General features: G+C 40.6%; 1 protein-coding gene across 2 annotated transcripts in view; it reads right to left on the bottom strand.

The window, feature by feature from the left end:
• Positions 1 to 25,695, bottom strand: part of mdga2a (MAM domain containing glycosylphosphatidylinositol anchor 2a) — a 215,292-nt gene that overhangs the window by 85,997 nt on the left and 103,600 nt on the right. The window contains exons 5-7 of one of the 2 annotated variants that reach the window (XM_024290986.2): positions 10,184 to 10,380; positions 4,326 to 4,458; positions 3,974 to 4,243 (exon numbers count right to left, since the gene is read on the bottom strand). In XM_024290986.2, the coding sequence (XP_024146754.1) occupies positions 3,974 to 4,243; positions 4,326 to 4,458; positions 10,184 to 10,380 (600 nt within the window). Of the gene's footprint in view, positions 1 to 3,973; positions 4,244 to 4,325; positions 4,462 to 10,183; positions 10,381 to 25,695 lie in introns of both variants that reach the window. The other variant, XM_024290983.2, reaches the window with a different exon arrangement.

The following is a 25,695-nucleotide window of genomic DNA, read 5'->3' as shown; positions in this document are numbered from 1 at the left end:
TGGATGGATGAATGGTGGATTTATGGATAGATGGATTTATGAATGGATAGGTGGAAAGATGGATAAATGGATGAATAAATGTATGGATAAATTGATGGATAGATTTATGGATGGATAGGTGGATGGATGGATGGATGGATGGATGGATGGATGGGGTAGTAGATGAATAAATTAATGGAGGATGGATGGATCAATTTATAGATGGATGGATTGATGGTTGGATAGACATATCTGGATGGATTTCTTTGGGGAACCTCTTTGGTCAAAGAGGCAGACATGTCCATCTGAGTGTTGGCTGCTGTCGTCTCTGCAGATCAACTCCGTTATGCAAATCTTTAGTTGCATACCTAACCCAGGTAATCAGCAGCAGGAAGTGCGAGGTTTCTGTAAAACCAGCAGGCCCCTGAGGCCTGGACCTTTACACTTCTGCTCTACTGGATCCTGCATTCATTCACTCGATGCTCCGATGGCGTTTTGTCGCTCCCCTCCGGGCCTCCTTAAACGCACCTGAGAATTGAAGAACTACCAACCTGCGATTTGGTTAAGTTACAAAACTCTCACAACAGAAAACGAACGCTCTCTTCTGTTTTCCCGTGAGTACAAACTGCTGGCTGTGCTGGAAGAGAGCCGACCAGAGCACAGCGTGGCTACAGTCATTATTTCCATGTCTGCCCGGGAGCCCGTCTCATTTTTCACCCGGACCTGTCTGTGTATCTCTAAGCAGATGTCAGACAGCTCTTTCCATTCATCCTCGCGCAGAAGATCAGCTTGTGGAGCAGCGGTCGTCTCTTGGAGGCAGACAGACGTCTCACAATTTACTGCTCTCCTCGTGCCGTGTTCAAGGTCACGTAGACAGGACCAAAAAAAAAAGGAAAAGGTTCTCAGCCCATCTTGATATTTTTTCTTTCCATTCTTCATCTTTCTACCTTCCTCACATTAGTTCCTGACTTTCCGTAAGCATCAGCACCTTTGCTGAATCCCCACCGCTCACGTGTGATTGTTGTTTAGTGGGGCAGACACAAAGAAGTGGCTGGGGCTTTCAACCTTCAGGCAGTTCAGATGACGCGGGGAGCACAGAAAGCTGTAAAAACACATCCCCGTCGTCCCGGCGCACAATGCTATCAGGCATAAGAGACGGGCGCCGCTTTACCGCCGGACGTTTATAAAAACAAATTTGTCATTCATGAATGCTAATTTATGCCCTTTCTGGGCTGGAATGTATTCAAGAGCTAATTTGATAAACGTCATTCACGTGTAGGTTTTTTGGCGTGCTGACACAAAGGTGTTCACACCGCTTCCAGAAAAAACTTTTATTCCCCAACAAAGTGTTTTAATATAAAACTGCTCACCACATCTGTGCTGGTGTGACAGAAAGCCTCTCATGGGCGGAACAAAAGACGACGGGCGTTGTTTGGCAAAGATAAGCGGCGCTCGTCTAAGCAGGTTTGGCTTCTATTGATTTGGGGCTCTTATATCAGCGTACCTGGATCTGTTAGGAACTCCGGAGGGTTTTGTGGTTCAAAAAAATCGGATGCTTTGCATCATGATTTCACAGCAGGAGAATGGTTCCTTTCTGTCTTGATCCCACTGAGAGACAATGCACCATTTTGCAGGTGAATAAAGAGGAGAAATGGGAACGCAAAAGTGCCGGGTTGCACTTCTCAACACGTCTTCATGCTTTTTACCTACAAGTAACTCACAAAGGAGAGGATTGTTCAGGAGAAGTCCTGGTCTGTGTTTGGTAAGATGCTTAACGGATCCTGTCTTTATGGAGAACAGGAAAACGTTCAGGTCTGCAGGGAACTAAGCATTTTTGGTGGTTTTATCCAAAGTGGACCTACAGTCTTATAGAGCAGTGAGAAGTCATGAAAAAGCGACTGAAGCAGAAAGACGAGTAAATGAATAAACATCGACGAGGCCATTGGATGCCCTACAGAGAACGCAAAGCAGCAGGACAGAATAACCAAACAGCAGTGATTGTTTCTCCGCTGACTTTTGACATCCTGTCATCCTCCTCTTACATCAGCAACACGAGCCATTTTAAACTCATCCATTGACTGTATATGAAACCCGTATGACCCGACCCTCCTGGTGTTCCAAACAGGAAGTACCCACTGGTTCCAAGAAGCTAGAATCCCAAACACGTCTATTGAGAAATAAAGATCTATTACACAGTCATTTTATTTCTCAGAATTATCCTTTCTGTTCTGCTGTCTTTTTAAAGGGTAACCAAACCCCAAATCAACTTTTATTTGGCTGTTGACCTCTATAAATGAGGCTTTAAAAGTGCTGTCTGTTGATCATTGCCACATTTTTGACACATTAAAATAAACTTGTCTAATTCTTGAAAATAGTCAAAAAATGTCTGTGTGCTGCCCCCTACAAGTTGAATTGAGGTATTACAGTTGGATGTTGTGATTGGTCAAACCATGTAAGTTTCAGAAGTCCAACATCATGATCTGCTGCTCCACTAATGATAATAATCCTGTTCCCCAGCTCCACCCCTCTGACTGGATTTTCACATTTTGACTGTGGGTGGAGTCAGCCTCCAATTTCCCTGTTTGGTTAACCTTTAAAATATTCTTGCTGTTTCAAATATTTCTTCATAATATTCTTTCTGTTGTGCAAGTTATTCAAGTTATAAACTGGCCAATCAGACATTGAACATTTGATTGACAGATTCTCCCAGGCTCGAGTGGTTGTGATAGAAAATTGGGCTATATGTGTTTTTACATTCATTACCTTATTACATTTTCCAATTAATGGCGATTAATTACCAAACAATTAATTAGAATTAAAATGTCATTTTTACCCAGCACTCTGAACGAAACTGAACATCTAGTGGTCAACTGAAGCACAAAAAACACCTTTATTTTCCCACAAACAACTTTTAAAGTAGAAATCTTCAGAGAAGAACCACTACAAGAACCAGGAGTATCACAGAGCACACAGCTAGAAGGTTAGGAGAAAACCCCTGTGAGAAACCGATTGATCATCTCCCACTGGGTGAAAAAAGAGAAAACACGCTTGAGCGAGAAAACCCCCACTGAGTATCAACCTCAGCACCTCCCCTCTGAAAACCTCTCACGCTCTGCCCCTACCAAGCACCAAAAACACAACTGGATTAAAGCGGTTATGATCCACGAAAAACAAATTCCCTGACTGGCTGCACTCAACAGACTTTCATATTTTTAAATTTTGAGTTTGGTTCATCTCAAAGTAGAACTTTAATACTTTATTTAGGTTGTTTTCATTTGCTTTTATCTCCTCAGTGACATCCCCATGTCCAGAGGAACTCATTGGATCCAAATCCGATTTACTTCCCTTCCTCTCTTTTCAAAATAAAAGCCTGGTGTCTTTCTTCTGCAAGCGAAGCCACACGATTGCAGCCTGAACAATGAAAGCGCCCGAGCTGCCTGACAGCAGATCACAGAACGCCATGAAGGAAACATTTCTCTCCAGGCTGGAGAGCCTCGCAAACATAACAGAGTTTTCGACGCAGTGCTAGTTATTGATCGGACGGCGGTGACACTTCTCTACACCTCCTGAGACAGGAGAGTGATGGAGATGTTGACGCGTCAACATCCAGCCTCCCAACACAATCTGAGGAGACACAGAAGCATCCGTTTTTCCTTTAGTCTAAAGGACTTTAGTGAGTCCTTTAGACTCAGAAGTGATCTGGACATTTCCCCCTCTTCATGGCCCAAACAGGAAGTAACAGGTATTATTAAGTCACCATATTTGAAAGATTCACCGTTATTGCTCTGCTGTCTATTATTTAAATATTTAATTTATAAACTGACCAATCAGATGTCTCAATAAAAAGTATGTGGTCTTGAAGGATTTAAATATATGACTGACAGACCAGGTTCAAGTGGTAAGGGTATGACCTTCCAAAGAGCTCCCTCCTGATTGACGACAGTGGTTGCCATAGAAACACAACCTGGTTGACAGGTCGAGCCTCTCGCCTCACCTCTCACTACGATCGTGGTCGACTTCTTGGCCGGGTTCCCCACGTTGTTGCTGGCCACGCAGCTGTAGATGCCGGCCTCGTCGGAGGTGATTGAGGGCAGCGTGAGGGTGCCGCCGTTCACCACGCTCCTCTGGGGTAGGCTGTCGTTGGCGCTCACCCAGGTGAGGATGGGCGGCGGCTCGCCTCCCGTGTTGATGCACACCAAGGAGACCGTTTGGCCCGGATTCACCACTATGGGGTCTTCCACCAGCAGCTTGATGGACGGCGATGCTACAAAGGATGAAAGGAACCAGACATTTTATCATGGCGCAGTTGGTAGAAAAGCCTTTCGGCAGACAGAGCATCTGCTTGCCTGTTTTGTTGGTGAGTCTGAAGACAACGCTGCGGTCGGGGATCCCGCACACGTTCCTGACAGACGCGATGCAGCTGTAGTTGGCATAGTCCTGGGGACGCAGGTTCTTCAGCTTCAGGATCTTCGTTTCCCCCTGCAGCTCAGAGCAAAACAACACTGATATGCAAATGTGTGCAGGAACACCACCTGAATAAATATTTAAAATATAATTTTAATGGCTAACAACATCCATTACAATAGAATAGACTTGTCATCATGACCGACACATTCTAACTCCCAAGTTCTCACATATTGATGTTTGGTTAAGGACCTCTCCCCATCACTTTTTGACATGCTGGGTGTTCTTGTTAAATCCCGGGTCCCCAACCTCCGGGCTGTGAGCTGGAACCGAAGCCAGTACCGTTATTTGGAGTGCACCAGTACCCGAAACTGGTACTGGTACCCTAAACCTTAACCTGGCACTGGATGTGGTACCAGATCCGAAACAGTATCAGATGTTTTACCGGGCGCAAACCGTTACCGGGTTAGGGTACCGGTACTGGACGCGTCCAGAGGATCCGGTACCCCATCCTGTATCGAGTCCAGAGAGATGCGGATCCTTGATTTTATGAACAGTCAGCGCATCAAAAAACGACAAGTTGGGGACACCCAAAACGTCAAAAAGTGCCAAATGTCAATATGTGACAATGAAATTCCAGAAAGTGTCATTCAGTCTCATATTTAAAAAAGTAATCAACACAACACAATGTTACAATCAATTTAAGGCAAGTATAACACGACACACAAAAATCCTCCAACAGCTCTACCCTCGCATTAGTCCTTTTATTGCACAACTAGTCTACTTATTGCACATTTTTGGTTTCTGCAGCCCTTCTGTCTGTGTGTGTTTATGTTTGTTGAGTGCGGTGATGGTTGTGGTATAGAAACTCTTCTTTAGGCTGTTTGTGATCTGATTGCTTTGTACTGCCGTTTTTAAGTTAACAGCTAACCCTAACAGTCGTAGAGACAAACGGACTTCACCGATGTCATCCTCACCCCATCTCATTTCGGGGTAGATCTTAGTTTCATGTCTCTACAATTTTTCAGTTTTCAAGTTACCAGTGTGGGTCCTTAGCCAAGACCCTTGACACTGCTGCCTTACTGGGTTCCCCTGTGCCTTGCAAAAACTGGGTTGTGTTAGGAAGGGGATCCGACGTAAATCACAGGTTTATTGACCCCTGATGGGATAATCAGCTGGAAGTGAACAACATACCTAACCCTAATACTAGCCAGTGTGTCCTAGGAGTAGTGTGTCCATGAGTGTGTGTTGGCCCTTGTTGAATCTATGGGAGTGGTAGTAGTAATAGTGGTAGAGTAGGGGCTTTAGTTCAAGATTAAATTATTTGGAGCTCCATCTTCTTAATTCCAATGCCCTGTAATTTCCACAGAAGATTTTAAAACCATGAACAGCAAAGAAAAGTAAAACTTCACCCAACGTGTGAGGTTTTAAGCTAAGGAAAGAGGTGTTTTATTGGCTAAAATCTAATAATTTGCTGAATTGAATTCAAGAAAGCAGGAATATAGTCTCTCTAAACGAGGTTTTGGCAGCAGGAAACAAATGAAAACAATTGTGTCAGCAGACGGGCGGAGGGAGGAGTTATTGCACAGAAGAAGGAGACCTGCGGCATTTCCCCCACTGAGCTGCGGGGGCGTGCGCGTCTTCAGCGGGGGAGATCTCCACAGCAATGGCCGTCTAATTGAGAGTTTGCGTTTGATTCCAGCTGTGCCCGTCAGCTACAGGGGCCTCGCCCAAAAAGGTTGCAGGGAGGATGCGAACCTTTGATCTGGCTGACTCCTAGCGAGCGTGTGCAGAGCAGACTGGCGGATCGGAGCACCAGTCCTCAGACACGTGCGGGCCCGCAGTGCGTGTCAGCCTTTGATGTCTTTAAAGCCTCTCACATCCACAAGGCTCAGAGATAGTTTAATTGTGTTAAGTGCGGACCCCACATCCCACCTTATTTCTCTTTTCCTGCCACTTCCTCTCTTTGAAGCAGAAATCAGGATAGAATTCGGGGCGCGAACAGGAAGGAAAATTTGTAGGAGCGGTTGCAGTTCAGATAAAAACTAGGAATTAAAACTAAAAATTGACGTGTCGTCAAATGGAGGCACTGCAAAAAATAAAATATTATTAAATAAACCAGTATTGGTCGAATTCTCAGCATCTAAAGCTGCTTTCACACTGCACCGGTTGGTCTGGACCAGTTGGTGTTTATTTGTTGAAATTTTTTTCCCAAAATCTTTGTCAATTACATTTTTATTCCTTCAAGGTTACTCACATATTTTTAAGAGTACTGTGAAGATTTATTACATTAATCATTGGTTCAAGCTGAATGAAACATAAAATGCAGTATGAATGTATTAGGAATGTGGGCGTGGTTAACAAAAAAGTTGCCAAGAACAATGACATGTTCACCAAAAAATAAAATGTTTGCTAAGAAAATAAAACAAACAGAAAAGCTGCCATTTTGAAAAAAGTGTTTTTTCATAAGCACTCGAGGGGAGTGAGCTTTAAAGGTGGAGGTGACAGTAGCTGGATTTCCATTGACGATAAAATTGCACAAATTGGATTTGCGATAATAAATTCGCTTTATGGAATTGCGACACTTCAATAAAAAACTTGTATTTATCAAAATGTTTTTGCGCTTGAAGGAGGTGGTTTTTGAGTTGTGTTAAAATGCACATTTTGCAAAGCTGCAATGGAAACACTTTTAAAAAAAATGAATTAGTTACATGACCAACAACCGGATACCACACTCAGGCACCACAAGAGGTCCTACAGCATCACGTGGCTTATGAAAAAATTGAGCATTTAATGTGGAATTGTTGGATCCACATCTCCTCTGTAAAAGTCGTTGTAACCGCTCTCACATTTAAGGAGCTCGCTTATATTGTCGTATTATCAAACCAAAAAAAAGGTCCAACTGCTTACTTGCAAAAAAGATCATTTTTAATACCGTTGAAGGAGTGTCTTTCTTTTCTTTAACAGAATCAACAATACCATAGGACCACATATCTGCTGTGAATCAAAGCATTGTTCATATTCGTATGTTTTCTAATGACTTATTGCGTGATTTGGTTTGTGTTAATTTGCATAATTATGATTTAACAGAATAATTTTAAAATTGCGTTGTTTCGACATTTCTAGAACTTTGATAAAGTTTTGCACATAGAAATGCAGCTATAGGTGCCTGTGGTAATTGGAGTGGCTACAGCAGATCCCTGGAAAAACCACAGATACTTCACAGGACCCTAAAGCTCCCGGGCCTCTGCTAGAGGCTTCGAGTTAAACCGAGGAGCCTCCTAATCCTAATTTCTGAGTTTGGGATTGGTGCTTCCACTTTCACACCCAATTAAAGTTTTCATGTGACTGTGGAAGAGGGGAGGTTGCAGAAGAAAAACAGAAAAAGCATGAAAAGAGAATAAATAGGTTGTTCACTTTCATATCACATTAAAGGTGTCATTTTCTCCATAGACTTAAGTCCTCCGAAAAGCAGTATTTGACACAGGAATCATTCATAAAATCATCTAAATACTACAGTTTTTACATAAAAGATTTAAGAAGCTTGATCGAAAAAGAAAATCAGTTTTCAAAGTTTAAAACTAGATCCAGAATGAACCACGAGACCAGGTTAGTGGAACCTGCTGTACGTTTATATCGTCCCTTTGTGACAGCATGAGACAGAGGTTCAAAAACAAAGATCCTTTTATTAAAAATAAAAATAAAAAAGAACAATTACAATGAATTTGTCGCTCCACAGTGTCCATTGTTCTTTAGTTTGTAACAAATATCCGCGATGATTCGTTTGCTCCTAATTATAATGAAGCATAAAAACACAAAAAGAGTCTGAGACCGAAGAAAAACACAAAGTGGGTTTTCAGGGACTGTTAAAACAGCCATACGGAGACTGGAGTTTATTTATTTATAAGCTGACATCTTTTTATTTTTAGACTATCTATTTTATAAACCTGTTGTGGCCTTTAAGCCATGCAATTCTGGGTTTTATTTGTCTGTGTTTGCCTGTTTCTTTTTCTTTGCAAGAGCTGCCACATCCCAGACCCACTGAAGTAGATCCACTGGAGAAGTTTTAAAGCCGTAGACTACTGGCAGAGATGTACTTATCTGTACCTTGTTTCCAGCAACACCTGTGAAAAACATCTCACACTCTTGAGCTGTTTTTGCAAATAGTTGGAAACCTGTTTGTTTTTTATTTGTTTTTAATTTGATGATCCTAATTATTGCTTTAGCTTTCATTTTTTGGTATCTTTCTTTTGTTACAGAACACTTAGAGGTGTTGGTCGGTGGATTAAAGCGTGTAGACGTGGTCAAGATAATTGTCTGCAGTTCAAACCAAGCATCAGAATGGGTCAGAAAGGTGATTGCGGTGACATTGAACTTGGCATGGCCATTTGTACCAGACGGGCTGGTTTGAGTATTTCAGAGACTGGGATTTTTACCCACAACCATTTTCAGGGTTTACGGAGAATGGTACAGAAAAACAGAAAACATTCCGTGATATATCCAATTACGTGGGCAGAAATGCCATAGTTCAGAGTGGAATGGCCAAACGACCAAACTCAAATCACTGCTCATTACAACCGAGGTCTGCAGAAGAAAATCTCTGAACATAAATCTTTGATGAAGAAGGGCTACAGCAGCACAAGACCACACCGGATGTTCCTCCTGTTAGCTAAGCACAGGAAGAAGAGGCTACAATTCACACTGACTCACCAAAACTGGACTGTAGAAGTCTCAATTTCCGCTGTGATATTCGGATGGTAGGGTCAGAATTTGTGCATGAAAGCATTGGTCTATCCTGCCCTGTATCAACGGTTCAAGCCGGTGGTGGTGGTATAATGGTGTGGGGGGTATTTACTTGGTACCAATTGAGCATGGTTAAAACACCACAGTCTACCTGAGTATTGTTGCTGACCATGTCCATCCCTTTATGCCCACAGGGTACCATCTACTGATGGCTACTTCCATTTCTAAAATATGATAAAGAGTTCATTGAACCCAAATGTTCTCCACAGTCACCAGATCTAAACCCAGTAGAGTACTTTTGGGATGTGGTGGAACAGGAGATCGGCATCATGGATGTGGAGCAGACAAATTTGCAGCATGTGTGATGATATAACGTCCATATGGACCAAACTCTCAAAAGATTTTCCAGTAAGGTTAGTGATCATATATTCTATCTGTGTGTGTGTTTATACTGACATATATATATACATAAGAACACTGATTTCCTTATGTTCGGGAACACAACATAGCATGAGGAATTGTAACTTATAAGAGAACTGACATGCTTTTATATAACTGGAACAAGAAAATGACTAAACTATTAGCAAGTCAGTTCCTGTTAATTCCAGTTTCAACCACTAATTAAAATACTAAACAGTCAAGTTTGGGTGACTCACAACTCCCTTAGAGGTAAAGTTATTCTTTTCAAAATACACATAGCTACTTAAAAGCTTTACACATCAAAGTTTTTCATTTGGATTGGACCCTAATTAAAACAATCTATAATATTACATTATATAAATCTATAAAAAAGGCCAGAAAAATATGAATAAAGGAAGCTTGCTCCTTTGTAAAAGTGTACTGAACATCACAACCCAATCAAACAGATGCTGGTATTTCTCCAAAAGCATCTAGAATGGCGTTCATAAACACTTAAATAACTCACATATTAAAGGTGGAATTTATCATCGGTATTTATGTTAAGAACATATTTCGCGTAGGCGTTTATAGGCTTAAGATGAACTAAATGAAATGCTTAAGCCGTCCCCTGAGCCCTACAGCGCCTGCTGTGTCTTACCTGTGTGAAAAACGGCTCGTAGATTTCCACGCCTTTATCCGAGCCCTGGGTCAGGACCTCGCGTCCGCGGTGCCAGCTGTAGCGGACGGGCGGGTTGGAGTTGGCCACGCATCGCAGGAACACGGTCCTCTCGTAGTAGAACTGCTCCTTGGCCTCTCCGATGCTCTGATGCACCGTCACCACCGGGTCGTCCAGATCTGTAGGAGTCACAGGGAGGCTGTCAGAGATGACTTTCCCTCTAACAACACATCGACCGCTCGCCATCGATTAATGACACTGTCCACATTCTGGAGATTAATCTTGATTTGCCAGCTGGGTATCAATTTTATTCTCATATGAGTAAACACAAACACCATTTCTGACAATCTGTAGAGGTTGATTGGGGTTAGAGGTTATTCGGAAAGATCGGTGTTATCGTTTTGGGAGAGTCAGCTATCAGCGCGCACGCCAGGATCGAAAAGCGGGAGAGCCACTTCTTGAAGTACTCAAGTCGATAGGATGCAGCTGAAGGGCACTACGACTCCCCAGATGACTGGAACTGCACTCCAGCGAGAGCGCCCAACAAGACGGACAAGGCGGATATCCGTCCCGTCACGGATCCTGTTTGCCTGACCGACACTCTAATTTCAGACCATCCATCCCTCCCCGGCAGATCTGAGGGATGTCTCATCCGAGCGGAGACTCTTGGTCGTTTGAAAGAGGCGCTTGTGCTTGATTAAACGGATTCAAAGTTAATCATCTTACCCGGCTATCGCATTAAGCCCCAGCAAATGGTGTTCATCATAGTCGTGGTGTCTTTTAGCATGCTAATGCGCGCCTCATAGATTATGTCCAGTCGCACGCTCAGAGAACACAGAGCACTCGCTGTTTCCCTTTCATCTCCATCACAGATGCAATCAGTTTCTATCAGGAGCAGAGAGGCAATTTAAGGGGGGGTAGAAAAACTAATGCAATTTATCCTCCACGCTAAAACTCCGGCCGATAACAGCTGACCTTTTGCATACGAGGAGGAAGGTGATTGAGTGGACGAATGAGTGAGTTTGTGTATCAGTTAGAGAGCAGCAAGGTGGGTAATTGAGGTGTTGGGGATCCTGAGAGAAGCTAACACTGAATGGATTTCCCAATCTTTACACAAGACCTAAGATTTAAATGAGATAAAATGGTGTGTATGTGCAAAAAATGACATTGTTTTAGTTTTAGGGTCCCTTCTAAGAACAGTATAACCTCATTATGTCTGGAAGTCTGAGATTATGAGAAGCCCAGCAGGACTCTGGGAGTCGTACGGTGCACAGCAGGTTCTGCAGTTACTTAGTGAAATTCCTAAGTGTGTCTGTTCTGCTAATGCTAATTTGCACTCAGTAGGAAATTAGAAATCTTGTTAAAGCGACGGGACAACAGCCAAAATCATTGTAGCTTGAAATGAAGTTTATTCTTTTTCCTTTTTGAAGTTTTCTAACAAAAAATTGATTATATTTTAAATAGAATTAAAAAAAGGAAACAAAAGTTGAAAGAAATTAAAGATTTTTTTCACAGTGCGTTATAGCAGTCTTTGAAACCGAAAGTTTTTTTTTTTTACATTTTCTTCAAGATAATTCAAATAAAATTTATAAAAATAAAATAAATCAATGCATTTTTTTGTTATTGTTGAAAACAGGAAGTGTTTGTTTCTTTAAAGCCCAGAACTGAACAAACGTTGATAAAATTAATTTCATCTGTTAAACCATGTCTGATCTTTTTTTTCACAACTATCCATCCAAACATTAGTGACGAGCGCTGAGAACTGGTTAACTGTAGGTTTAGGTAATTGGTTACCGTGGTTATGAACAAAAACTTGCAGTCCAGACAATTTGAGTAAATATTTTTGTTTTGACTCAGTGCAATCTTTTTCCCTTACAAAATATACATGTTTTCTATTTTAAAATAGAAAATCCAGTTAATGGATTATTTTTATTTGATTTTTTAGAAAGAAGATTTGAAATATTAAACAGTTTTAATCAATCAATTTTGTTCTATTATGGTTAAAAACATATAATGGTCGAGCAAAATTATTTTTACAGACTAGAGGATTGAAGTTAATGCTTTTTTAAAATAAATAATTATAGATGCAGTGGATGCAGTTTTTTTGTAGTCCTTTCTTTCTTAATGGAAGAGCTCAGACTTTTACAATCAAAACTCAGGTTTCTTTTTGAGTAACAACCTGTGAAAAAAAATAGTGTAAATCTGTGTGTTTTGCATCTGATATATAAAAAAAAAACATCTTAAGGATAGTAATGAAATGTTAAACAAAACATAAAACTCAATAACCTATATAGTTGAAAAGTTAAATCCCTGATTTTTAGAGAATGTATTTAAATTTCAAATTATATTATTTTTTAAATAAATCTTAACTAAACATGTCCACTTGTGCTTTAAGATTTATGATTTTTCCTCATAAGTAAAAATATAGCAACAAAATATGAGGTAATTTACTTCCTATAATATAAAAAATATTCTTTAGTGTTTTTTTCATTCATGGTAATTCTAATTTAAATTGAGTCATGAACTAAATTGTACCTTAATGTAAATTAGCAACATATAGTGTAAAAGGGGTTAAATATTAAATATTTATCTATTTAAGTTGTGTAAATGGATATGTCTTAAGCACTGTAGTGTATTATCCTCCCAGTTTCTGTTTTTTTGTATTGAATCTCTGTAGTTTTGGAGACGTTCTGGAACCTCTGGCCTACTTGGAATTCCATGAACCGGAAAATTGTATTACTGCACATTGAGAGTTAATAACTTCACAGAGAATATTTGATGTCGATTATCAGCAAAAAAATGTTAGCATTGAGTAAATCGATAAACGAGTCAGACTTCTGAACAGAAAAGTAGGGGTAGTACTGCATACATGATGAGGTTTGGTAATAGTTCCATCCAATCAGGAGCTCCCTACCCCAAATGTGGGCCGGCCTTCACTTGAACCTGCTCTTGTTGGACATAACACAATTTTAATAATCAGATTTGAATCTTTTTAAACCAAATCAAAAACATATATTCCGAAAAACAACATACATTTTCATAATATAAAAATGTGCAGCATTTTTTTAGTCGGTTCTGCTTAAAGCCAGCTTCTGATTGGTTAACTGTGGACCGCAAAGCACAGCATCCTGGCTGAGAATGCTGATTCCTCAGTTTCATTAAAGACGTGTTCTGCCCTGCAGCCCCTTAATCAAAATCTAGCAGTGGTCAATACTTCATCTAGGATCTATTACAGTGTCTCAGGTAAGAGCAATTACCTTTGGGAGGGGGACAAAGGAGGAGGGGGGGGGGCCACTCTGCAGACGAGACGGAGCAACTGCAGCCATCTTAAAGGAGGCGTTTGCTTTGAGTAGATGAACATATACATCATAGAAAGGCTTTAGTTTTATCTAGTTTCGGCTGATTTACAGTCTGTGGTAGAATGGAGGGGATCGCTGACAGGCGTTGCTACCACAGCTACTCATGTCTTTGGAGGCCTGACCAGAAAGGACCCGCGTGTTTTTCTGCAAGTGTGATTTTTATACGGCGTCATTTGAGCTATTAATAGGTCTGAAATGTGAGCAGAGCAGAAGTGGATGCTGGGAGGCAGGAGATAAATATGGAAATGCGCACTCTGGATTAAAATTTTATGAATTTCAAACCAAATTCCACCTCCACCATCAGTCTTTCTCCTGTAAGCACATTGTAAGTGTGTACATGTGTGTGTGTGTATATGTCGCTCTTGTGTAATTAGCTTCTTAAGTCACGCTTGACTGATTGTGAGGCTTTAAATCCCAGAGCCCAGAGGAAAACTGTGCTGTGCATGCTGCCTCCGCCAGCGCTGTTAGGGTTTGTAATTGCAGGTTCGTAGCGCCGCAGACCGGTAAATCTGTCCGTGTTGGGCTAAACGCCTGAGTGTAGCGGCCACGCCGTTCCCTCCCCACACACCGACGAATCTAACATCTCCACAGTCCAGCATGACACAGTCATGCGAGCACATGCTGCAATCCATGCGTACAACACAGCGCCGCTCCAGTTTATCACCAATCTCTTCACGGCTCGACGTGGCGAAACTCTCACCTGACCAGTAGAATCAGCCTTTGAAGGCCCTCTAAGACATTCACAGGGTGGTTTTGATGATAAAGACAGAAAAATGAGCTTCATTAACACATCAAACCTGTACTCTCTGCTTTTATGTACCGTCTTTTTAAACGACAGATGGATGCGTGTAAACATGTGCATTACTCCACATGCGTGCACTCCACTCCAGCCTCTCATTCTCTGCCACCGTGTCTATTTCAGCTTTAATGTCTTTACCCCGATTTGAACCTGATTTGTTAAATTAAGTAGTGAGGAGAATACCTATAAGACCATTGGCCATGATGGGCTTCATGGTCCTCTTGTCGGCATGTAATCAATTTCAGCCGATGGGGAATGACTCACTGCTTCCGTCTCCTCTAGCCTCTCCTGCAGGAGAGGGTGCTCCGTATTTACAAGCCGCTGACTGAAGACCATCACATCTGCCTCAGTTTACCGTCTCCTAAAATCTTTTGCAGAGATGTTGCCATGGCAACTTGTTTCTTCAGAGCAGGAGGAGGAGAGTGTTGCAAAGTGAGGCAGGTCATTATGTTACACTGTTAGCCATTAGTGATCATGTCCCTGAATTCTAAAAAAAACACTTATAGATATTTCTTTAGTTGGTGCTCTGCATGCCCATACACACTTTTGTACGGATGGCGCCAAAGAAGCACGGAAGAGATTAATGTTTGCAAACTTTAAAGGTTAATATAGCAAACACATTGAGGTGATGTTGTGTGATCCTGCTGTCTATGTGGACCAAAAATCTGTACTGACACAATATCTATCTACTATGACCACTCATGAAATACAGACTGATTCAACAGCTTAAAGTCCCCATCAGAGGAATATCCTGTATTTTGAGTTTTCATGTATGTGTGGCATTTTTCTTATGAAAGAGAACAATGTGACAAGAAATCCTTTTGTTTTCGCATTTCTGAGTATTTCTCCTTTTAAATTGCTGTCACTCAAACTATCGCAGAAAGCCTGTTTAAATTAATGATCTTCTTTCCATCAACAGCTCTGCTGCACATGCACTAAACCCCTCATCTGGCTGTGGTCAAATCAGCCGTCACTGGATGTTTTGAGTGAGTTTCACACAATATTTACGGTAGCAGGACTGTAAATGCTTGGAAATCTCCACCAGACTCCACGGAGCTTCTTGATGTGACCACGGAAATTTGACTGCAGTTGTAAAGGATTGTAAATCAATGAAAGACAATTTTTATGTTAGCTTTCATTATTTACCCAAAGATTCTGCTCTGAGAAACCAATTGATTGAATTATTGATCACAGCAATGTCAATAAGCATTCAATAATTAGCCAAAAGAGTCTTTGGTGAACTGGAAGGAGAAAGAATCAGGATTTTAGAAGAAGTTCAGTCCATGAAGATCTTCACTTCCTCGTCTGAGCTGACATCTGGATCAAAACCATATGGCTGAACATTACCGACATTGCTTGACATGTTTATGTAGCAGTGGTGATGATTTACGCTAGCCAGACACAGAGCTATCATAGTCAGACAGGGGGGATCAGGGGCGGGGCTTCTCAGCTCAGTTCCAAAAGGCACACCCCCTCAGAGGAGATTTTGGAAACAGAAGCTTCAGATCAATATGAAAAATGGCTTTTTAAGTTATTTAGGTTGTAGGATTTTGGTTGAAAACTTCATAATCATAATTAAAACACTACTGGGAAAGTTTTTTTTTTTTTTAATTAAAAAATGTCATAGAGGGAATTTAATTCGTAGTTGATAGGATATATTTAACAGAACATAAGTTCTATGTTCTTAGAGTTTACAGGTCAGCATTACTGTATTTTCTGCACTATAAGGCTCTCCAGAGTATAAGGCGCACTGCCAATGAATGATCTGTTTTTGAAATACTAAACTATAAGGCGATTAGGTGAGACTAAAAAAGTCTAAGATATGTTTTGTCAGTCAGCCTTTATCAACTGTGATCCCAGTAACTCTAATACTTGTTTGTAACACACTCCATGTTAGCCATGCTAAAAGCGTTAGCCGTGTTAGCCTATTTACAACACCTACACTCAACATTGCAACATTAAAGTAAACCAATTGATACTGCAAAAACAAATGTTACTGTGACTAAACTAACTCTCAACCTTGTTTATAGCACTTAAGGAAAAAAAAAACAATTTGAAACTGCTACACATTAGCCATGTCAGCATATTTACAATACCTGCAACTCCCACCTTGTTTGCAACACTAAAATAAACCAACCAATATTGCTAAATAAAATGTTACTATGACTTTGTTAACTCCCAAATTTGTTAGTAACATAGAAAAAAATACAGTTGGACACAGCTGCAAGTTAATCACAACACTGCGTATTCAGCCACGTATGCAAAACATCTATATCTTCCAACCTTGTAACACGTTAAAAAAAAATCAGATGATGCAGCTAAAACTAATTTTACTGTGACTTTGCTAACTCGTAACCTTGTTAGGAATATGTATAAATACACAGTTGGACACAGCTACACTTAAAACATGAATGGTTGATCAGTTCTAGTGTCACTTTATTGGACGTTCTCCAACAGCCAATATGTTAGAGAATACCTTATACGCTCATTTTCTCCAATGTGGGAGTTTATTTCACCATATTTGGCCATAATCGTTCAAACTTCAAATTTGAAAAACTGGATTTAAATAAACCCAATTAAAATTGTTTGATTATGTGAGCACAGAATATGGACACCAAAGCCTATTATTTCAACCGGAAAATGGTGGTTTGCCTTCTCTGGGTGGGTGGAGAGTTTCTGCCCCAAGAAAAGAAAATCAATATTTATTTTTTTTATTGCTTATTAAGTAAGTACTTCCCACGATCAATGTTTTTACAAATGTGTTTTCAAAACGTGCTCTACCAATTGGATGAGCAGGCAGTTTGAGGATGAAGCATGTTGGGGTCTTGTGAAGGAAAGATGGAGAATGAGGTTGACAGACAGAGAAATGCACTAATAGATTTGCTCCACCAATCAGTTGTTGTGAAGAAAGAGCTGAGCAGAAAGACATAGTTCTTAATTTGATGATCAACCTTTGACCACACCAACGGTGATAACCTTTGATTTGTGACTGAAAGTTAGTAGAGCAAAGCCACTGCCCCTCCACATTGAGGGAAGCCAGCTGAGGTAGTTCTGGCATCATTTTCCAGACATATCCTACCAGGAGGAAACTCCAGGAAGAGGAAGATCCAGGATTTGCTATGTATATTTTTCCGTGCCTGGATAATCCTAGATGTTCTCCTAGTAAAACTGAAGACAGTCTATGGAGATGATCTGTGCATCTCTGCTTATATTTCTGCCATCATAGCCTGGCCCAGATAAGTGGTAAAAGATGGATGGGTCCATCTATCAGTCTGTTTTTTTAGGAGTTGCAAACAAGGTTGGGTGTTATTGTGAAACCACCAGCATGGTACGTGAAGATGTGTTTTAATGTGTTTTTGCTAGGGTCAACTGGGTGTAATCTGGGCTTTTTTCAATAAAGAGGACCAGGCTTTTGGGTTCAAACCCCCCCACACCGACCACGGAGATTGATGCCCATTCATGTCAATGAGACGAGCGACCAGGTCACCCGTTTTCTAGTCCAGAAGGTAGCTTGGAATCCCAGTGGGCTCCGGGACTGGATCATGACCAACTTTGGCCACAAGACAGGGCTTCTGAGTCCATTCCTGAGGCTCATATTGGTCCAGAATCCCGGTCTTGCTAACCTAACTGATGACATTTTATCTACTGGACCCGCAATGACTGAGTGCCATTTTGTTGGTACTAACTTTAGTATTTCCTGGGCCTAACTCCCTGGTTTGCAATAGTCTTTGTCCTTTGACCCTAGCCTCACTAACTGGTGGTCTTCAGTTACCAACGGCTCTGTGTGCCAGCGTTTTAGTTCTTCAGCCTTAACCTCACTATCTGAAGGTCTTCTGGGATCACTGTCCTGCTGCCAGCTTCTTGGTCCTCCAACCATAACTTGCTAACTATGATCTTCTGGGGCCAACATCTCAGTATGCCAGCTTTTTGGTCATTTGACCCTAACCTCACTTTCTACACACATCTAAGGGATCTTCTGGGCTCCATTCCCAAGTGTTCATGGTGGGTCCCGCAGTGTCTCTGGTGATGTTTTGTTGGATCTTTTGGACTCTTTTCCCCAAAGTGATTCATGTCTCTAATTGGGCATCAGAATAGGGTAGGAGGTGATGGGTGAAGTTTCAGAATGATAGGGTTAAGGGTGGTATCAGTCTGTTTTTTTTTTACATGTTACAAACAGGGTGGGGAGTTACAGGTATTGAAAATGCCCTAACACAGCTTATGTGTAGCATTTTCCTTTTTCTCTGTACACATAGTTAATAACATCTGACTGATAGACTGATTTATCTCTGATTCCTTTGTCTCCCTTGATGCACCTTATATTGTTAATGACTTGAGTTCAAAATTAGGCCATTCATTGACAGTGCACTTTATAATCCGGTGCCCCCTATACTGTGGAAAATTCAATAATGTCTTTGAGAAAAAAAGAAGATGCCATAACATGAAATGTGTGTTTGTTTTGTGCAGGTCTATAGGTAATAACCTGTGTCAGTAACATCTGCGTGAAAGAAAGCTCTGATGGAGTGTGAGCAGCGAACGTGTCGTTTACTCCCCGCGCAGTTTGCTTTTCCTACAATTCACCTCCTCCTGCACGGAGTTCGCTCTGAGACGGCTGCCTGTGCAGCGGAGATATCTGGGTGAAATGAGTATGATCCTCTGAGCCGTGAGGCATGCGATAAGAGCGCCGGCAGCCCCTCGCACCGCTCTCCGGCTCCCTGACACCAAAATGCCGCAATGACACCTCCTCTCACTCTGTCACTCTGCAGACGGGAGGAGTAATTGCACACAGTGGACAATGTCTCTGATTATGTAGAACAATGGTATCATTAGCAATAAAGCTTTGAGGATCCTCTGGCACCACTTGGACATTTTTTTTTATCTTGAACTTAGGCTGAAATGTTCTGGGCATTTTATGAGACATTATAGCAACCAAAGCCTTGCTTTCTTTAAGCGTCCTCGGAAAACTAGGCACAGATAATTCTGCCTTTAAAACGTCTATGTTTCTTTTTTTTGGAATTAATTGACTCAGCCGGCAGCTTCATCCATCCAAATTAGAAAGATACATAATTTATGAAGACTTTGATATCTGTTGGTCTGAACTGCGGAGTCATGGTCGTATCAGTGGATGGAGGTCAAAGCTCTCGACTTAATGAACACGGAGAGGTCACGCCTCCGTGGTCGGGGCTTTTCTGATGGCTTCTGTCTGTTCTTTTTCTGTCACCATTAACCCGGCTTGGCTGGTTGCTTTCAAGCTCCAGTAGGACAACAACGCCACGCGACTGTTTGGCATGCGCCTCTGGTCTGTGGGTACGAGTGCTGAATTATTCACAGGGTGTCTCCACAATGCCGCATTTACCTGTAGTTAAATTCCACTGGGTAGGACTTTCAGTCTTTAATGCGACTGGCTCTCAGCCTAATGGAAGCTTTCTCTTTCCAAACTTTATCCAGATCTATCATTGCTTTTGCATTAAGTATGAAGAAGTAATGACTCTCACTATAAGACCACAGTCTGCGGGTCTAGTTAGGTGTAATTACTGCCAGTGAAAGGAGATGTGAGAAAACAGAGATAATTGGGTCGTTCTAAACATGCAGATCTGGGAGGATTGTGTCCTTTGGTTGTCTCTGATAGATTTCAGTCATCTTTTCTTTGGTTCATGTGACATTTTCTGATTTTTGTGATTGTCCAACTCATAGCTCAACCTTGTTTCAGTTGATATTCATCCACTGATGTTTCTTTTTTAAAGTAATTTCTCCTCAGGGCCACGTGCTGAACGTGATGAAAGATCATGTAGGACTCCTCAGTTTTGACGCTCGTCAATTACCCTCTCCAAAAATGTGTTCATTAGACCGTTCAGATGGATGTGGGAGGAGCTACCACTATATAGGAGCTATTTCCTATTTATCTCATTTACAATGCATGGAAGACAGATAATGTTGAGAGAATATTTTATTTATTTTAAAGAACTTTACAAAAGTATCAGTAACCAGACCACCATGTCTGGGTTCATGAGATCATTTAGAGACTCTCCCATTGGTGAGGTTCACCATCTCCTGCAGGAGCTGCATCTTACAGTGGTACTTCCATGTCTCTGTGATCCAGTTTAACAACTGCATTAGTCAGAGGAGGGAAAAAATAGAAATGAAAATATGGTAAAATATACTTTTTTCTTGATAGAAAATAGAAAAAAGTATACAAAATTCAAGTTGAGAAATGTCAGATTTTCCTCCATGTTGGTTTTGGACCAACCCGTATCAACACATTCTGGTTAAAGCAGCACACATTTATTGCCAAATTTCAGTTTTTTAACTTTTGATGTGACGTGGTGCCCAAAACACACTGCTGCGAGACCACTGTATCACACTCAGAGCTCACATCACATCTCAGGACCTCAAATGGCGTCTGTGCATTATTTCCCTTTTCTTAGAGTCAAATTTATGACCAGATTCAGGTATGAGGGCATATCTGGATTTATCTTAAAGTAAAACATGTTTCAAGTCAGAGTGAAACATTGGATCAATTAGCAAAAGTTCTTACATTTCTTACATTTAAAAGAACAAGTTTTCATCAAATTACATTTTTTGAGTTGATGGCTTACCCAACTTAAAATTTTTATTCGATAAAGACAAATATTTTTAATTGTAACAAATTACAGAGATTTTGTTAATTGATCCAGTGTCTCAGCCTCTACGGTGTTGGGAGCAGACAATACATCTCCATAACGTTACCGTTGGTTTTAAACTTACACACTGGAAATTTGTGATGCATTAAAGCACTCAACGTGCTTTTACTTTATTGTATTTACACTGGCTACTTGATACTATTGATGTACTCACAGGATAAAGAGGTTAACTGGGAAATGTTGAAGCAGTGCAAATCTCGTTACTCTTGCTCCAGGTTTTTTCTTTTACATCTGATACATGAAAGACTTAGTGTCATAATTCTGATAGGAGACAAACCCCAATTATTATTTTTTCCTTCGTGATCACTTTTTAATAAAAGGACACTAAGCAAAGGCCACTAAAAAATCGAAGTCCCCGATTGGTCAAATTTCAATTAATTTGTGACGTATGTTCAATGGCTGCACATTTTTTTTGTTCATAGAGCTCAAAAACAGCTTGAGACGCCTGAGAAATGCATACGTAAAATCCGAGTTAGAGTTCATTTTCTGCCTGACAGCAGTTTACTGAGAAACAGCATGTCCAGGTCCATGTAAACCCCACATGTCCTTGTGTTCCAGACCGGTCTATGGACAAGTGGACATTGTGAGTCGTTTAAAAAGAAGCTACACATCAGCAGCTCTATTGAAGAAGCTGCAGCGTCTTCCTCTTGGTTATGGTGATGGAAAACAGCGTGATCCTTTTTTTCTGTTTGTTTGCCTCTGTGAGTCGGAGGATTAATGAATCTCTTCCTCCCTCCTCTTCATCCTTCGCCTCAGAAAGTACCGCCTGCCTTTGCCCATCTACTCTCTAATTCATCTCCCCGGAAAACAAGCGGGTCACAGATCAGTGATCTCAGCAAAGACACCTACGAAGACACTTTAGGTTGGAGGAAAAGAGCCGGTGACGTGAAAGCTTCAACCCATTGACCTTTGCCATGATGTGGTTGAACAACAAGCTCCTTTAGAAGCAAAACAGTTTCCTGATGATCAATACTGAACACATACATCAAATCCATCAATATTTCTGCTGTCATTTACTAAAGATAAAATGAAAAGTCTGTAATAATCTTAAAAGTTCAAATAGATGCACTCTAGGAGCTTAAATAACCTAATCAGAATAATACCAAAGACTAAATAAATTGAGTCTACTTTCATTTTCTTTTTTTAAATATTTCTCCACTGTATTGGAAATAACTCAGAGACCAAATGGTCTATAATCACTTTCAAGCTATCTTATTCAAAATTAGTCCTATTAGCAATAGTTTAAAGGTATTTAATCAAAAAAAGGCAACGATGATTGCCAAGTCTTGCCTCATCCAATCACAGGATAGATGAAGTGGTTTCATTCTTAGTTCCATGTCCTCTATAGCATAGAAGGTCGTGGTGGACATATGTTTGAGTTCCATGGACATCCACAGTGTTGGATGAGCACTGGAGAAGGGGGGTTGTTGTGGGGCAGCTGTGGTTCAGAGGTCAGTGTCGACCTCTGTCTGATCTGAAGGTTACAGGTTCCGCTCGAATCTTGCCTTGCCTGCACATGTATTGAAATGTATTTTTGCAAAAAAACTGAATGCAGCATTGCTCCTGTTGGCTACAGCCTTGTGTCAATGTGTGTTGGGTGAATGTCACTGAGGCTATAGAGCAATTTAGGTCTTAATCAAGGTAGAATAATGCTATCTAAGTCTACGCTATTTACCAGTGATTTTAAAGGACCCAGCAAGGGAAGATATTTTATCCATAGGTAGGTAGGTTTTTTTGGGGGAACAAGTAGGACATTACATTTCTAGGACCACCAATATCTATCATAATTTCCAAATCAATTTTTTTTTTTTTGTTTGTTTATTTTCAAACTGCACGACCTGGAAATGTTTCTGTTCCTGCATCAGGCATAAAGTTCTGTGTTTACCAGAATAATCTGGAGTCAAATGTCAGGCCATCTGTCTCACAGCTAACGCTCGGCTGAAAGTGGGTCGTGTGATATGACAATGATCCCTCACACAGCAGCAAACCTACTACCGGAGCTGCAATGGGGATGAAAAGACTATTCAAAGCCCAAACTTTAAAATGGTAAATGATGTATGCTTAAAGGGCTCTTTACTACCTTCTTAAATGGCCATAAGCGCTTTACAGTAGCATTCCCATTCGCCCATGCACACACATAATTTATGAGTGAAAAAAAACGAATTATGCAACCACTGGGGGGGCTTTTTACTCAAAATTCTAGTTATTTAACTCGTTTCTGATATTAAATAGTTGGTTTTTTTGTACACAAGTATAACCATGAACTTTTTTAATAAAGCCACCTAGTGGTTGTAGAGTAAATTGAATTGGCTCCAGTTACTTTGTTTGTTAAACAGGTTTTTAAAAAAGAAGTAAAACATTGCTCTCGCTAAAACACTGTTCTGAAATCAGCATATCATAAATCAAAACCATCAGAGTACCCAAACCTTTAATGTATGCATAAAAAATAATAATAAGTAGCCAAAAAACCACAAGAGGACTTTTCCCTCAACAATATTAGAAGTTTTAATCAAAACAAAAACATATTTTTTTCACTCCAGCAATTTAAATCAACTTAATTAAAAAATAATTCTAATTTGATGTTAACGACAACCAATTTTCCTGATTATTTTTGTTAAATTAGTTTTATTTTGAATTTCACAACTCAGTTGCTCTCAAACCAAGGTTTGGCGTTTTAATCGACTGATTACCATCCATCCATTTATCTTCTGAACCCGCCCCTTTTCCATTTGGGGTAACAGGGTTGCTGGAGCCTACCCAGCAAGTACAGGGTGAAGGTGGAATTCACCCAGGACAAGTCATCAGTTCATCAGAGATTAACGTATGACCAATAAACCCCTTAGCCAAGAACTGCGTTACAAGACGTGTTCCATTATTAAACCTTGCCTAACTCACCTAATGACTCTTTTTTTTTTGGAGAAGCCGGGGTTTGGCTGCATATTTGGTCAAGATTGCAACAGAGAACTGAAAAACTGAAGACAAACCACTTCTTTGGTCAAACGACCTAACAGTTTTTAACTTCTCCATCATAAGATAGATGAGCCTTTTGGTCCTACGAGCCAAAAGTTTACGTTCATCTGAAGTCAGTTTTTGTTTTAGCTCAGCTACGTTTGTCATCTCCGCTTGCACTAAATAAAGCTAAACATGGGCAAATGGGAGGAACAGACAGCTTCTGATGAAACACACCCAGCAACACACTGTTGTAGTCGACAATCTTCTATTTTAAAGGTCACATCCCCATTTGGGTTTAATTATGATCCTAAACCATGATAAAGTTAAATATAGAATTTGATCAAACTCAACACAGCTTTCCTGGAAAAGAAATCAAACCTCAGAAGTAAAAAGAAATTTTGACGGAACCACAGCCTTTTAAAACAAAACCTCCTAATAATATATTAATTGGCAAACTGCTCTGGCTCTAGATACCATGACTGTTGACAAATGTTCATCTTTGTGGAAAACATTATAAATCAGCACAATATTGGTGGAATTGCTCCAAAGTGACAGTGGATATAGAATTTAATGGATTCTGTGATTTGAAGCGATATATAGAGTTAAGTAGACTTGTTAGCTTGTTCCTTATGCTACCTCAATAATTGTTCCTAAGCTGCACTGATACACTAGATTTTTTAGATGTTTTATGAAGCTATATAAGCATCAATGTGTTTTTCAGTCCATTTTTATTGCTATCTATTCTGTTATTATGATTTATCCTTCAAGAAGTGCGACTTATTTATGATTTTTAATCTTTATTATGCTTTTTTTTTGCTGTGGGGACTATACTGCGTATTGACTTAGTTCGAAAAATATGATAGGTGAACATTTTTGCTCTGTCATAATGGAGCCAAAACTCTACATATTTATTTGAATACATATATAAAGAGTTAAAGCTAATACAATAAAGTCATATATGTTGCAATAAAATAATAAATAGCTAAAAGTTTAAAAGAAAACACTACTTTTTTCGTCTGGGTCTCAATCATTTCTGTGGTTGTGTGGTCTGTTTTTGTCCTATGTAAACAGACACCCAGGCAGCTTGTGAACTGGACACCTCACAGGATAAGAAGCTCCAGCCACACTGACCAACCAGCTCAGGCAAAGCTAGAAGAGCTACAAAATAAACAACATCAGCTGCAGTTCTGAGCTCCGTCCTGAACTCCAAGAGGTTGCACAAACACAAACCAGACGCGGGTCCAAGTGTCCCTGTCCTCGGCGGCACGGCTGAGGAAAAGTCCTCCCAGATGAGCCGAAACATTTGTGTGCGAGTAGGGACCTCGCCGTTGAAGCTTGCATGCTCAACCGTGCACTCGAACCTGACGGGCTGCCTCCGCGTTTGTTTCCCCGCGGCACGCACGAGCAAACAGAGAAACAGAAGACGCACGCGCTCATTCAGATGTTGCAAATCCAGACAGACACTGCGGCTGCCAAAAAGGAAATGAAAAGGGAAGTAAGTAAAAGGCTGGGACAGGAGAACATGCGCTAAAAAATTCACACACTCGCAATGGCCTCATTAAAATTCTCGGAGTGGAGTAAAGGCTGCGCAAGTCTCTGCACTGATAACACACAGAAAGCGAGCTATTGTCTTTTTTTAATCCCTCTGAAAGAGAGCAGAAAGAAAGATCAGGGAAAAGTGAGCTGAGTGAAATGATATCAACAACC

The sequence above is a fragment of the Oryzias melastigma genome, linkage group LG24 (assembly GCF_002922805.2).
Source record: "Oryzias melastigma strain HK-1 linkage group LG24, ASM292280v2, whole genome shotgun sequence".
Taxonomy (NCBI): domain Eukaryota; kingdom Metazoa; phylum Chordata; class Actinopteri; order Beloniformes; family Adrianichthyidae; genus Oryzias; species Oryzias melastigma.
The sequence above is the reverse complement of the archived record's forward strand: the minus strand, read 5'-3'. Positions and strand labels throughout refer to the sequence as shown.